Source organism: Chiroxiphia lanceolata, chromosome 2, assembly GCF_009829145.1.
Source record: "Chiroxiphia lanceolata isolate bChiLan1 chromosome 2, bChiLan1.pri, whole genome shotgun sequence".
NCBI lineage: Eukaryota > Metazoa > Chordata > Aves > Passeriformes > Pipridae > Chiroxiphia > Chiroxiphia lanceolata.
In genome coordinates this window covers 34,205,872-34,221,531 of record NC_045638.1, presented here as the reverse complement: position 1 = coordinate 34,221,531, position 15,660 = coordinate 34,205,872, and the positions used below count along the sequence as shown (strand labels likewise).

At 43.3% G+C, this 15,660-nt stretch overlaps 1 protein-coding gene across 2 annotated transcripts in view; it reads left to right on the top strand.

Moving 5' to 3' along the window:
• Positions 1 to 6,852: 6,852 nt before the first annotated feature.
• Positions 6,853 to 15,660, top strand: part of SLC9A7 (solute carrier family 9 member A7) — a 71,014-nt gene continuing 62,206 nt past the window's right edge. For both annotated transcript variants that reach the window (XM_032680660.1, XM_032680659.1), the window contains exon 1: positions 6,853 to 7,131. In XM_032680660.1, coding sequence (XP_032536551.1) covers positions 6,864 to 7,131 — 268 coding nt within the window. In that variant the 5' untranslated portion in view covers positions 6,853 to 6,863. The remainder of the gene's footprint in view (positions 7,132 to 15,660) is intronic.

Here is a 15,660-nt window from a genome sequence, read left to right as displayed (position 1 = left end):
CAGCTGTTGGAACCAGCATATTTCTCCTTAGAGCTTGCCACTCCTATTAGCCAGGGTCCATCAGGAGCTAAAACTTGCCTAACGGCACTGCCTTCACTAGCCCTAGTTTGCTTATTCTTGGAAAAGAGCAACCAGCTCCCAGTACTGGCAGCACCTGGTCTTATTCTGGACTTACGTCTCAGCCAGACAGACCCTCCTGCCTTCTGGGCTCAGGGTGTTCCCAACTTGTGTGGAATTGGCTGCCTGTGTAGCCTTTTAAAAAATATGCCCCCAAATTTCCTACTGGATTTGTCAGACTCTGCAAAATGAGAGAGTGTTAGTCAATCAGTTCTTTAGTTTCCACAGTAATAAAAATTTATAATTAAATTGTTCTCATCCTTTTGAAACACTAATCTCTTACACTTTTGTCAGTCTGAAAAACTCTGGAGATAATTATTGTTGACCCTCAGATTAGCTCAGTTGGTTCTTATAACAGCAAGGTTGTGGGTTTGATCCCTGTACGGACCATTCACTTAAGAGTTGGACTTAAAGATCCTTGTGGGTCCCTTCAAACTCAGAATATTCTGTGAAATTTCTGTGAAATTGCTACTAAACTAGATATTGCATTCATACTCTCATAATTGATAATCTAATCTCATTTTATCATACATTGATAATCTCATCAATGTACATAAATATCTGAGGGGAAGGTGTAAAGAAGATGGAGTCAGGCTGTGCTCAGTGGCAGGACCAGAGGTGATGGACACAAACTGAAACACGATAGTTTCCCTCTGACCATCAGAACACAGTTTTCACTCTGAGGGTGACTGAGCACTGGCAGAGGTTGCCCAGGGGGTTGTGGAATGTCCATCCTTGGAGTTGTTTAAAGGCTATGTGAACATGTTTCTGGGCAATTGGCTCTGGGTGGCTCTGCTTGAGCAGGGTGGTTGGACAAGATTGACTCCAGAGATCCCCTCCAACCTTAGCCATCCTATGATTACTGGCCAGTTAATTGACATTCTGTCTCTCTCTTAGTAAGTTATTTCTAATCTATGCAGGAGATTGCTTAGATTGTAAAAATTGACTGTATTTACTATATTGTTAATAATTCAACCCTTTCAGCAGAAATAGAACCTATGGCAGGTAAGTTATACCTTTGTACCTCTAGTTATACCTCAGACCTCTAGGGTTTGTTCAAAACTGCAGAGCAGAGTGTCCAGCATGATGGACATTTATCACTCAAACTCACTCTTCCATGGATGTTTTAGGCTCTCACATTTCTAGAAAAACTTATTTTCCTGTAGAAGAAACATGAAGTTTCCTGTTTGTTTGACTGGTTTTTTTTTTTTCCCCAGAGCAAAAGCAAATTTAAGCAACTTCAGATATATCTTCTCAAGACAGATGTAACCTTTTTCCTTTGTATGTCTAGCCATGTCTCCGAGCTGCCTAGTTCAGATAAAGCCAAGATACTTAGCATAACTTTGTTTACAAAGATTCATTTCCTAGCCTATGCAATGCCTACAGGCGCACATATCAAGCATAACGATTTAATAATTTTGACTTTCTGTTTCTCTATCAAGAAGATAACAGAGGCCTTCTCCAGGAGACCTTTGTCAAAAGATTTTGTATAATTGTGCAAATATAGACTAGAAATATTTTACAATGAATTTGAATACCAAGACATTGCACCCACATTTTTTTCTAGTCTTTCCTCCTTTACGCTTTAGAACTGCATTTGAGGAAACCTTCCACAGGCACTGTTTCTGGTAGTGGCCAACTGACAGCTGACACTAACAGAGCATCTATGTGCCTGCCTGCAGTTTCAAATTTTGTTCACATTACCCCTCATGGGGCTAGACAAGATTAGTTTTGTGCAGGAAGCTAAATTATAACTTACTTTCCTTAACTGAGGCTCATTTACTCTTTTCCAGAACTTTTTTTCAGACTCTCCTGGTGCAAGCTGAGCTGTGGCACTAGGATATTGACTTGTTTTAATATTTATGGGGAATATGGTGGGAAGTGATGAGAAGAGTGATTGCTTGTATGCTTCTTTGAGCAACTGCAACATTGAAAGTCATAACTGTGATTTGCACCCGCAGAGGGTAATGAACTGCCTTCTTCTGAGGAACAAGAGACAACCTGCTTTGTCCCTAGCGGAATGACACTTCCTGAGATCATATACAGCTAGAAGGGGAAACAAATCTGTTTGGGTATAAGGAAAATGGCAGAGCACCTTTCTGCAGATAAAACTTCTAGTCATATCCCTCTCAAACATTTTGAAAGCTTACCACAGCATAAAAGCTGTGAGATGTGGCTGCACAGTGCCACACTCTTGCACCTAGCATAGAACAGCTCTTAATCCAGCTAGACTTTTCTGTACTGGAAAGGCTAATTATGATTTCTGTACTTGCACTGATGGAAAACGGCAGTTCTGACATTTTCTCAGCTATCTGACACCTCTGAGGGACTGGTACTAGCAGAGAAATGTGTCACAATTGTTAACACTTCAAAAAAACTGGAGATTCAAACAAATTTGTTTTTCGGTAAAAATATGACATGTTCTTCAGAATTTAATTGCAGAACACTTAGTTGTCTTTAAACTCACATTTCAATGGAGCATGTTTTATGGGATCCTGGGGTGTGTAGATATCTTATGCAGACACATGAGAGTAGCCCACAAGATGTTCCCACTATTGCCAGAAGCTGGCTATAGGTTCAAAATTGGTTGCCATTTAAACCACAGTGACAGGAGAGTTTGGCTTAAAAGGGAAGAAAGGAGAAAGAAAGCAAAGAAAGGAGTGTGGCTGACATGCTAGCTGCTCTGCAAGGCTGACCTGCCTACTAATCAACCTGTTACTGCATTCTGGATTAATGTGCTAGAAAATGTGAGTGTGCAAAGGCAGTTGCATAAACACGTCACGTATTAAGATAAGGATTTGTTTGATTTTCCGGTTTATTGTAAGCCCAAGCGACTGTGAGGCCTTTCTGTATCAGAACCAGTACTACAATGGCATGTTAGGTCAGTGAAAGTCTCAAAATTGCTGCTTCCATCAGCAGAAAGGGCCAGCCTCAACAGACTTGTGTAATACCAAAAGGGTCTTGATAGAGCACAAGCTCTCCAGTATGACTGACAATGAGTTACTGCCAACAGCTTGGAGAGAGAACAGAGCTTTAAAATAGGACCTTGTATTTGCTTCACATGGCATCATTTAACTCTGGGAATAAGAACAAACCTGAAGTGTATATCCATTCATGTGGTAAGAAAGACTTTCTTAACAAACAAAGTTACAAAAATGCAGAAGGTATTATTTGGTGGTGCTTCTAGGAGAATGAACTTTTTAATAAATGAAGACAGATAAACAAAAGGTAGATTAATCTATATCTATCGTTGTGGTGTTTTGCTCAGAGTCATGTGACTCAATCCCACAAGTCAATCATCAACTATGTGCAAATGTACATATTTATTAGCATTTAATACCAAAATACTCCTACATCCCTCCAGGCATGGCTGAACTTTGTTGAAGGGCTAGATTTTGTCCTTTGATCTATTTCAGTGCAATCTCTTAACTTCAGTTTGAAGCTTTTGATACCTCTGTTATTATCCCACTTGGCCTTCCATCTTCCAAAGCACACCTCATTGTTTCTGCCTCAAGCGTGGCCTCTCAAACAGTAATCAGATCAAAGACCTCTGCCTGGCACCATATCAAAAATAACAAATGGGAAGAAAGGAGGAATAGAACAAAATGAGTTTTGCTAAGCAGGCAGGCTGACTTCTGCAACATACGTGGTGGCTGACAGGCAGAGATCCTACCTATGGAGACCATGAAGAACAGCTTGGGAAGACAAGTGGAGGCCTGTCAGAAAAAGCCTGTAGCGCAAACTGTAACCTCAGGGTTACTACAATGACAGAACTACCCCTAGAGGTGAAATTACTGATATTCCTAATGAAGTGAAAACACCACAGTGACCTGCTATCTACACCACTGCAAGGAACTGAGCTCTTTAACAATGATGCAGTCTGGTTTTCAGAGACAGAGAGATTCAATACTTTTTTTTTCTTATTTGGTAGCATACACTCTGGATGATCCAGTTTAAGTATATCAGTTTAAGTATTCGTGCATCATGATACCAATCCATAAGTGTAAAGAGACAGCAAACTTTGGTCTGCATGAACCAAATATAATGTGCATATCAAGTTCCCTGGCAACATGTTAGACAGAACACACTGAGTTGAGGAGAACTCAATTACATAACTATTAAACTTTGATGCTCTACACAGACAGAAACAATCATGCTTCCATCACCATTTTCCATATGGGATTTAGTTACATCCACACAGTCCAGAGAAAGGATAAGTTGCATTTGATTTTGAACACAACAGTGGTGAACACTACTTTTTTAATTTGGTAAAGGTATTTGGAGACAGATTCCTAGGATAAGGTGATACCTGTGCAAAGGCTACAGGGACAAGGCAGTAGTGAAAACACCTGGTAAATGTGAATGTGGAAGTTCAAAGCTTGAGCTGATGGTAGCACTGACATACTAAACTGTGGATGAATGGTTTTCTCCACAAACAGCACAGGTCAGCTGAAAAAAAAAATCACCCAAAAAAAACCCCCAAAATGGAATATTATACTCAAGTATTAAAAGAATTACCTGAACATTTCTCACCGTTGCCTGGAGAGCCAGAGGCATAGTATTTAGCCAACTATGTGAATGTCGAGGAATAAAACACAGCTTACTGGTGGAAGACTTTGCAGAAAGTAACTTAAGACCCTGACTGCAGCTCAGATGAGAGGTGGATGAAATTACAATATACATGGAAATTGTCTTCTTGAAAAGAGCTACCACTTAGTGACAGACTTTGCCTGGCACTATGCAGCACATAAAAAAAACCCCAAAGCAGATCCACAGAAGAGAGCCTGTTATTGTCATTTAGCTTTTTATTTTACAACCTTATTGGCATCACACATACTTAGCATGGTATTGCATACCTGTAGTCTGCTATGAAGCCTGTATGTGGTTATATCCTAAAAATATACATTATATTGTATGTAGGTTGTATATCCTAAAGACACGCAGTAAAGATTTAGCTGTACAATGCTCTCATTACACCAGAAATGTTAATTTATTACATCAGAAATGTTAATTTTGAATGTGAGATTTAACATAAGGCAGTCTTGAGGCAGAAATTTTTAATGGTTCACATAGGTTTAGGAGCTAGGTCTTCAGGGCAAATTACTGCTTTTCATCTCTAAGAGGTTTACAAATGACAGCACTGTCAATGTAAACTTTCAGCCCTGCACAATCAAATATTTAAAGATAATTGCACATGATTACAATAGATTTCCATGGTTGTTGAGGAGAGTTTGCATAAATACCATATTTAAATGAACTACATATAAATAGAAATGTGGATTTACATAGCTGTAATCTTGAAATATTCATAAAATGGAGCCTCCCAAAGAATAATATATATCACAAGACAATTCCAGATCCACTAGCAGGAGAAAAGACTCTTGTATCTAGAGCAGCCCGACAAATAACCGCAGAAACATGGCAACAATGTTAAGAAAGAGTACATCCCTAAAGGAGATAAGACCTGGCATGTAACTAATTAAAGATGTGGCCTAAGGTATTGTGCTTTCTTCTTATGCGAAACAATGGCTAAAATACATGTTAGAAGTTATGATTGAAAATAGCTCTGGAAGAAATGTCACATGAGCAGAAATGTCAGCACTGCTTACACCACCACTGGAAGCTGTGAGGGAATTCCCCTGGCAGCCAAATGGAAAGCACCCTCCTGCTGAAGGTGATTAAAACAAACAAACAAAACAACCCCCAAACCAAAAAACCAAAAAACTCCAAAAGAGAACACAAAACCGAGTTCTACAGTGTTTTGTATTTCTGTAAAGGTAAACATCTTCATCACTTAGAATTCCATCTTTTAAAGGGGTTGTGATTCATTTAAGAAAAAAAGCTAAAGAAGATGCTGATTTTGGGTTGCTTGCAAAAAGCAGCTTTTCTTTCCTTCCCCTAACTCGAGTTTAAAGTAGTAAGGATATACTCTTTTTCTTTTCAGCAAAAAAATGTCAAATTAAAAGTACTGACTAGCTATCTATTAATTTCCTACAATTGTCTTGCTTCCTAGAAGCAAATCTCCAGTAGGATGTATTTGGATGGAAACCTCCAAGTTAACAATTTGTTTTTAGTAAGTTTTCCTGTGTCTTATTAGAAAGAAAACAAAAAAATAAAAGAGAGAGAGAAAGAGGTGAAAGAGGCGAGAAAGAGAGAGAAGAGAGAGAAAGAAAAAAAAAAAAAAAAGAAACGACGGTGCCTTTTCCTTTCCAGGTCTCACGGAGACCACCAGCCCCTGGCCCAGCCCGGGCCCAGACAGGGACAGGGTGGCTTCTGGGGTGATGATTTCCAACACCGCACCGCTGTAACAGCTGACCACCGGCTCGCTCTGCGCCGCAGGGAGAGTGGCACCGGCACCGGGACCGGGACTGCCGCGCTGCCCGCGACACCGAGGCGGCACTTGGGACTAGCGAAGCAGAACCAACCCCGCGGCGGCGCGGGCCGGTCCTCAGCCGTCCTTGCACCTCTGCCGGGCGGGGGCAGCCGGGCCGGACACGGTGGAAGGAGGAAAGGAAGACACTGCGCCCTCACGGGAGACGAGCCTTCGCTGCCCGGCCGAGGCGAGCACCGGCGGGGCTGCGCCTTTAAGGGGCCGGGGGAGGCGGTGGCGGGCGGGTTTCTGCGCGCCGGGGCCGCTCCCTCCCGCCGTCCTTTCCCTCCCCCGCCAGGCGGGCAGTGGGCAGTGCCCGCGGGCCGCTGCCGCGGGAGTGGAGCGGAGAGCCGCGGCATCCCTCCCTCCCGCAGCCATGGCTGTGCCCCTGCGCCGCCGGCTGCCACTGCTCCCGCTGCTCCTGCTGGCGGCCGGCGGGCTGCGGGCGGCGGAGCGGAGCGGCCGCAGCAGCAGCGCCATGGAGGAGCTCGCCACCGAGAAGGAGGCGGAGGAGAGCCACCGGCAGGACAGCGTGAGCTTGCTCACCTTCATTCTGCTGCTCACCCTCACCATCCTCACCATCTGGCTCTTCAAGCACCGCCGCGTCCGCTTCCTCCACGAGACCGGCCTGGCCATGATCTACGGTGAGTCCCGCGGGGGCCTCGGCACCACCTGCGCCTCAGCCCGCGGAGTCACCCGCGGCAGGTGCCGGGAGGGGCGGGGGGCGGCGGCGGGCCGCTGTGCCCCGCCGGAGGAGCGCCGAGCCCGCGGCGGGCGGGCGGCAGCACACGGCTAGGCCGAGCCCCGGGCAGGGGCAGCCCCGCTGCCGCAGAGCCCGACCGCCGCCGCCGCTGCTCCTGGGTACCCTCCCCTCGCCCCCGCCTTTCCTGGGACAGAAGGAGACTACCTCCCGTACGGCAGCGGAGCGATGTCCTGCGGGAAGGTGCGTCCCACCGCCGTGGCCGTGCTGGCGGGGACAGCGTTCCAGTGACCCTTCCCGCCGCAGACAGGCAGCTCGCCGGCCGTACTTTCAGCAATGTGGAGCACCGGGACGTGCAGGTCATCGCGGTGATGACTTTGGAAATCGCCATCCCGATGCCCTCGCCGTGCTGCGGCCGCAACACGAGAAAAGGAGCGTGTTTAGGCTCCGGGATTTGCTCCCTGGCTGTTGGCGCGCTGGTCTCACCGGTGGCCCGTGTTTGCGGACACCGACTGACCGCAGTGACACCACGCACCCTGACAGCGCCCGCGGCTCATCCCGAGCCCTCCTGGTGGAAGGAGAGCTGTGCTGAGTTGTTTCCCCTCTCCAGCCCCCTTTTCTTGGTGGATGTGAGCAAAGGGAAAGTAAACTCCTCAGCAGAAGCTGTGTTTCCTCCCTGCGTTTGTGGGGCTGATGGTCCGGAGAATCCGGGCTTGGCTGGTTAATGTTCACGGTGCTGATTTGGTCTCTCTGGTGCTGTGAATTGCTGGCGCAGAGGGCGGCAGGTGAGCCCGCACCGGGGACGTGGAGCTATCGCTCCGCCGGGAACTCGAACGGTTGTATTTGGTGCGCAGTTTGCTACGCAGAGCATAATCGGTCGCGATGAGGAGCAGCCATCCATTTAAAAAATGATTTGTCTGCTCGTGATTGGCTACTGCCATAAGCGCCGGGGGCACTTCTTCTCCTTCGTGAGCGGAATCGGTTCCTGCTGAACCGTGTGAAACACCTGGCCCATGTTGGTCGGGATGAGTATATTGTGGTAACCACAGATGAGAAATTCAGCACTCGAGGGGATGAGGAAAGTGAAGTGTTTCCTCCCCGATGAGTACTGCTGCTCTTGAGGGCTATGTGACTGCTTGCAAAGCAGTGGAATTTTCCTCTGGTGATGCTTCTCTTAAATCATCCCAATTTGCTCTTAGTCACTGATCTCTTTGCTGCATTGCTGTGTACTTCACATGTGCTCGTTGCTGAAGACCGACAAATTAACAACTCGGTATATAAGTAAGCTATGCAGAGGCATTATTCACCTGCTTAGCAGGTGAATAGTGCTCAGGAGACGGTAGATTAATTGTCTGTATGCTGATTGGAAAAGAGGCAGGGTAAGGTGGTATTGAAGATGTGGTTTAGATATTACCTCGTTTTTAGCACCTTCAGAAAGTTGCTTTATGTTTCGTGATCGTTTCAGTGGCTTAGTTTATGGTGGAAATCTTGTGTATGTGGGAGTGCTAATGCATGCAATACAAGTACCAGGGCATCAAGGGCATTTGGGTACGTGTTTTGATGAGCTGTGTGGGAAGTGAGAAATTGTTCAACTGGAGAGCTTCTGCCTCCCATTAAACTCAAATTAGTTTACTCTAACATATATTTCCTGATCTGTGAAATGGGTGTTAAGTTTCCAATGTGACGTAAAAGTGTCCAAGTTGTGTCTTAGGAAAGTCACTGTGCTATAGCTCTTTCTGCCCCACTGACAGCATTGCCAAAAGAATGATTGGCTCAAACCATTCTATGTTCTTCGTGTGCCAAAAGTAATTTTTTTTTCATAAATCATTCCCCAATGCGCTCACCCTCTGAGTCCCTTTAGCATATCAAAATACATGGTCTTCTCCCTCCTAAACAAACCGACTCTTGCCTCGTTGTAGCAAACATACTAGGAAACATGTTTAGTAAGTTCAGTTCCTTTCTAATATGGTTAGCAACATGCTGGCAAAGCTCTGCTGAGACCTAGTTTCACTTAAGCATTTTGCAGACTTTCTGTAGGGCAAGGAAAACAACATAGTGTCACAGTAACTTTCTGGTATACTTCTGGTAATCAGGCTTAATTCTTCAAATAAGAGTTTCTCCTTTTCCTTCCTTGTCTACTTAAAGGACAGTGGTTAAACTGATAGATGGGTTTCTATTTTGCTAATAATTTGGTAACTGAGAATTGCACTTCTAAAAAGTATGTATGTATTTGAAGTGCATATGTTTGATCATGTCTGTCTTGAACACAAAATCATAACTCAATATTTCAACCAAAGAGTTTGAAGTTCTAAAAACACAAGTATTTATTTAGCTTATAAAGTGCTAAATACAATTTAATTCAAGTCTTGAAACTGTAATAAGGCTGTTGCTGGGTTGAAGTTAAATACTTACAAATGGCAGCTGCTCCAGCAACAGTATTGCTAATGCAAGCCATTATGGAGCAATCAAAAAAATCCCAACACAACCCAACCTGACACTAATCTACAATAGAGCAACTAAGGAATTGAGGCTTTGCTGGCACATGTATTTCAACTTGTGATAATGATCATGATGCTTGCTTTTATTTGGGTTAGTCCGAGGATAAAGTATTCCGAGATGTGTTTTTCCAGAATAGGTTCAGTGGCAACTTTGTTTGGCAGGTTTCTTCATTCTCTGCTGAGAAGCATTGCCATTTAGTAGGGAGCAATAGTACATGGACCATGCAAGACGAGAGCTCAGGGTAGAGCTTAAGGGTGGGAACTGATGGTGGCTTCCCTGCACCCCTGCTCCTCAGGAAGCAACTGTCTGGGTATGTAGATGTTTCCCAGCAGATTCAGTGGTATCACTCCCATTATGCAATTAGTTTGTCTCTTTTCAGAAGTGATAATTTAGGTACACTGGCCACTCATGCATCAGCACAGGTGTAAGTCCTATCAGGTACTTTCTTGACTGTGGGGTTGTTCTGGAACTGTCTGGGGACTACATGTCCTAGCACTGCAGATAAAAGTAAAAGCAAACCAGATTTGGGTACAGAGAAAGGAAAACAACGTATGAAGAGGCATATAATACTTCAATTACCTAGTGTGGATCAGAAATGAGATAAGCTGTGAATGTTCAGGATAAAAACATTGTTCTGGAATACTCTGTATCAGACTAAGTTTCTGTATCCATAGAGTAGTAGATACTGAAAAGATCTATTTTTAGCTCATCTGGCTGCAGTGCTCTGTTACCATTCTGATATCTACACATGCTAGAAATGACCTAACACATCTCCACTGCCAATAAAATCATGTCCGTGTTGGTATTTAATAAGCCACTTTGACATAAGCCTCCTAATACTAGATTTAGGATCATAACTGAGCACCCAGTTTTGAGGACATTATCCTTTCTCTGGCAACCTGCTTGTTCTTCCTGAAAATTATTTTAAATCACTTTGTTACGGGCTTTCAAAGTGACTCTTGCTCAATTTTTTGACTGCTCAGGATGTTTTAATAGTAATACCAATCTTTCCTGTAAGCTTGCTTTATGGCCTGTGACTGGATGGAAAAATTATTAATTTATCTTGTGAGAGAATTTGAAGAAATGCTGCTTATATCTCTTATTAACCTACATATATTTCAGATTTGCTCTTCAGCTGGGGTAGATGGATAACTTATAAATTGCTGATGTTTCTGAAGTATCTTTGGAGTACAATTCATCTGTAGTCCACAAAGCAGTGATTTTGGGTTTCTTTGTTTTGTCGGCGTTTTTGTGGGTTTGGGTTTTTTTTGTTTAGTTGTGGGTTTTTAGCAAGGGCAGTGGTTTTAATAGCAATTAAGATGAATTAGTTAATTTTTATGTTTGTGAACTTCATCTTTGAGACGTTCTATCAAATCAGCACCAGAATACCCTCTGATCACTGGCATGAACCAAAGAAGAGAGAAGTGGACATGTACATTCCTTTTGTGTGAGGAAGCCTTTGGTGAGATACCTGGCTGTTGAAGCTGCTACTGCTCTGCAGCACCACGTGATTGTAGGAAACAGACAGAGGCTGAAGAGGGAAAGGTGTTCCTCTGCATATACCGTAATTCTCATCTGAATTGGAAAGTTAGCATGAACAGATGCCAGTTCTGTAATATAGCAGAACTCACATGTCTGCCTGCCTTCTGGCCCTGTGTGAGTGCTCACTGACTGGTTGCGTTGGTTGGAGTGTGCTGAGCTGAGTGGAGGTAAGATGATGTCTAGAGCACAAGTTTGTTGTCAGTGAGGTGGTTCCATGACAGGTTAGTGTTGCACTTGTCTGGGCCCTGTAGGAGCTTGAGGTTTTCCTTTGTCCACTTCAGAAGCTTTCTTTTGCAACTACTTCAAATTTTTCTTTGCTACTTTACAATAGCAATATGTCTCTAAACAGATCCTCTGATGAATCTTCCTGAAAGAACACAAGGACTGAACTGGGATGCAGCTGCTCGAGTCGCTTCTGCTTTTGGTGCAGATGAGAAAACTGAAAACAAGATGCTGATGGTGTCCCGATCTCAGTGCTTCTTTACTGAGTCATTGGGGCTCCATGTTTTTAGAAGAGGATGAATGGGAGAGGTCAGGCCTGGGTTTTCAGCTGTCTCCTTTTTGTTTGGTAAAGTAGGCCTTTGTTTTATAGATGGTCATAGAAAGGTGATAGGGAGCATTTCCATGGCTGTGTTAATAAAAATCTATGTAGCAACTGGTGTGTAATCTTGTCTCTGGATTTTACAGTACTGCATTGTGAATTTTCTGTAACAAACAGTAATTGTTCATTCAAACACAATGAACAATTCAGATACTGTTTTTTCTGATATTTAATTAAAAAAAGGTTGTGTTGAAGTGGTTATAGCTGTGTCGTCTCTTGTAGTGTCTTTAATAGACCTTTCTCACTTCCTGTGGTATAGAAAGACTAGTGCATCTTAACACTCAAACTGCCTTCACTCAAAGCAATTACGCACACAACAGGAAGTTCTCCTGGGTCAGCTGAACAACCAGTCCTGGGCAGTGTTTAGGTGCACCAGTGCAACCTGTGAAACACCTTTCTAAAGTACTGCATGTCCTGGGCTCACTAACAGAGGTGGAACTCTACACTTCTGCTGCTCCCAGCACAACTGGAAACAGGCGTAAGCCTTGCCTCTGACTTGCCCAGACTCTTGGGTGACTGGCCTTGCCTCCAAGCCAGGATGGTTTTCTGCATACAAATAGGTCTGGAAGCAGTGATGGAAAGGCTCAATTCCCTGTGACAGAAAAGTGTTGTGGTTCAGATAGTTATGATCCTCTTGTATCCTCAGTACCCACAAACCTCACTTCGTGGGTGCATAGTAGCCCTTTCCCCCTTTCCTTCCTTCTGAAAATTGGCCTCCCCTTACCAACTGACTCTGTAGAGTAGTTCAAGAAAACATCTTAGACAATTAGGTGAAACCTTTCCCTTGGTAGGGACATCATTCCGCTGCTATCTGAACAATCATTCTCTTCATTAGGTAGCAGTGGCAGTTTCACCCTGCACTGGTTTAGAAACCAGAAGTCTGAAGTGGGAACCACAGATCAGACATCATTTAAAAAAAAAAAAAAGTAAAGTTATAGGACACATTCTGCAGTCCAGAACTATGTATCTTGGCCTCTTAGGGGCCAGAAGTAACAATATTTTGCAGTTCCTATTAAATTTCTAACAGGTGTTGTATACCATGGATGTTCTCTCCTTGCTCACCTGCTGACTGCTGAGAGTCCAGCACTGAGCTGCTGAATTGTCCCTGTATGTTCAGGAGACAGCCTCAGTATTCAACTCAAGTCTGTTTTTTCCACACTGACAGCCAGAAATATCAGCTTGTAGATTTTTTTTTTCCCCAACAGAGAGTTCTTATTTGTGACTCAGGATTAAAGCTTTATCCCGTTTAATACTGAATATAGCCTTTCTCCCCTTGCTTTAGAACAAGTGATGTCTACATTGAAAGGATGTGATACAAGCAATTATTTTTTTTTTTTAGAAGGGTATTTATGTTGAAGGGTATTTATGTTACTAGTGTTGTAAAGAATACACAGAGATTCTCAGCAGTTCAGATCTTTTCTGTGCCTACCAGAGGTAGGTAATTTGGCTAAAACACACTGCTTTTTTTCTCCAGTTAAAAAGCACTTCAGCCAGCAATTAACTGAGTGTGAAGAGAGAAGAGAAATTGTATGAAACTGTTTGGGTTTTTTCCTGTGCCCTGAAATCAGACGATTCACTTTGCTTTAAAAGCACCTAAAGGCCCTTGAAAGCTATGTTGGTAGAAGCTGGGTTTTTTTATTGGGGAGAAATAATTGAAGGCTCCATCTAAATTAGAGTTAAGAAGATGAACTGTGCTCTTAGCCAGGGGTGGTGTGTGGTTTCTGTACATTCTTCCTGGCTTTGATATTTCATATTCCTTTTCAAAGGCTGGGTTTAAGCTCTGCATTTCTTGATACAGATGTTATGTGTGGGTGATGGATGGAGAAAGATTGCACTCCTATCCTGACAGAGCTCTTATGGGTGCAGCACTGCTGCCAGGAGTGTCCATGGGCTTGGCTACTCTGCTGCCTTTGATTACTCAGCAATGGGGTAGCTCTGCTGCCACTGGAGGGTCCTGGCCCTAATGCCGTGCTGGGGGGACTTGCAGGTCTGCTGTAGTCCAGGCTACTTTTCCACAGCTGCCCCTTTCTTCACTTGTAGGTTTTTTTCAAAATGCCTCTGCCTTGTTGAAATCGATCTGTAGTAAATGGTTTTAAAGACAGCTGAGGCCACCAAAACACCCATTGCAAACTTTAAGTACACATTATGAGTGTATTTCTAATTCTTCCTCTGTTACCTTGTAAGCCCCTTGCAGGGGGAAGTTTGAACAGCAGAGCTGTGGGGCTGATGGATGGATACCTTGGTGTGATGGCTTTGTGGAAATGTTTAAATAGACTGGTCTGCTTATTCAGAATGCCATGTGTCTCCGTAGTTGTCTTCACTTCTCACTTATGCTTAAAAAAATAAGTTAGGACTGAGGAGATGTTTTTTTTTTTTTTAAGTGGGTTTGACATGTTCTCCTGCTCTTTCATTATGAGGTTGTGGGACTATTCTTAATAAAAAAAGGATGGAAACAAAGGAGCATGGTATAAATGCATTCTAAAATGCAATTAGCTTGTCTGTGCATAAGATGACAGTCTTCAATGTGTTGGCTGTTTGTGGATTCATAGTGTGTGCACCTGCAACTCTTGCTATAGGTAGCTAGTTAAAGAGAAAGCCGCTTGTGTTGCTTGGTGTCCCTTACATGTGAAATTGTTCACTGTGCCAGCTCTGCAGCTGACACACCATGTCCGTGATCAGTGCCAACACACTGTGAGTGGAGATATTGCTTCTGAGGCTCGGATGCTGTCCCATTAATTCAAGAATTGGATTAAATATGAAAACTGCTGTTAACCTTTGCCACTGCTCTGAATATGAGATACTAATAGAAAGATGTTATAACTGATGATAGTTTAAAAATATGAAGTGTCCTACAAAGATATGTCTAGTTTTTGATTTATACTCTGAATCCATAAGGATGGATACTATCTGCTTCCACTCTAATTCTAGGAAATTATTTCCCCACTACCACACACTTGACAATTGATATCGAGTCCTTCAGTGGTGAAAGGGGATCTGCATTTAACGTGCCATATGCTGTTCTGCTGTTGTTTTATTGGTGCATAATCCTTTCTATTTCTCAGCCTTTCATGTCAGTCTTCATTGTGCTTACTGATTGTGTAATGACCTTTCTCCTGAGAAGAGTCCCCTTATCCATGAGACAACTTGACTCTTCTTCCTTAAATTGCCTTCTTAGTGAGCAAATTGTTAGTTTTAGCCATAGAATCTTTGCTCTGCTGCAGTTTGAGTACTTGCATTATGGTCTTTCCTGAACATACAAGTCATGCTTGTCCCATCCAAAACTCTGCTGAGGATGGACATCATGTATTTACATTCCCTGTACACCCAGCACACTTATTTGCAGTCTTAGGATCTGGCTGTTTTTGTAGGTGAACTAGAAGCTCTACTCTTTTATATATCATGAAGTATTAAAAAGAATTACATTTGGAGAAGTAGAGGCTTTGTCTGGGAATCTTTGAGTGATCTGCGTTGGCTTTTTGATGTAATGGCAATTTACCAAAGACCTACGTAGGCTCTGTCTCACTGATACTATATTTACTTGTCTGCAATGAAGTTGATAGCTTTAAGTGGTTGAGAGAGAATACAATTCATGCTGTATTTGTGTTTGCTACTAGATGCCATATTTGAACTTGTTATTCATGGCCTGAAACACGAACTTATTTCAACTGTCTTTTAGTTTTGCTATGTAATTTATGCTTTCGAAGTAGCCTTTAGAAGTTTGACTCCATAGAGGAGTTTGAACTGGCAAACACAGAGGACTCCCTGGCTAGTTGGGAGGGATATGGCACCTAGGTGGAAATAGCATTTACAGGAGATGTGAACCAGTGCATG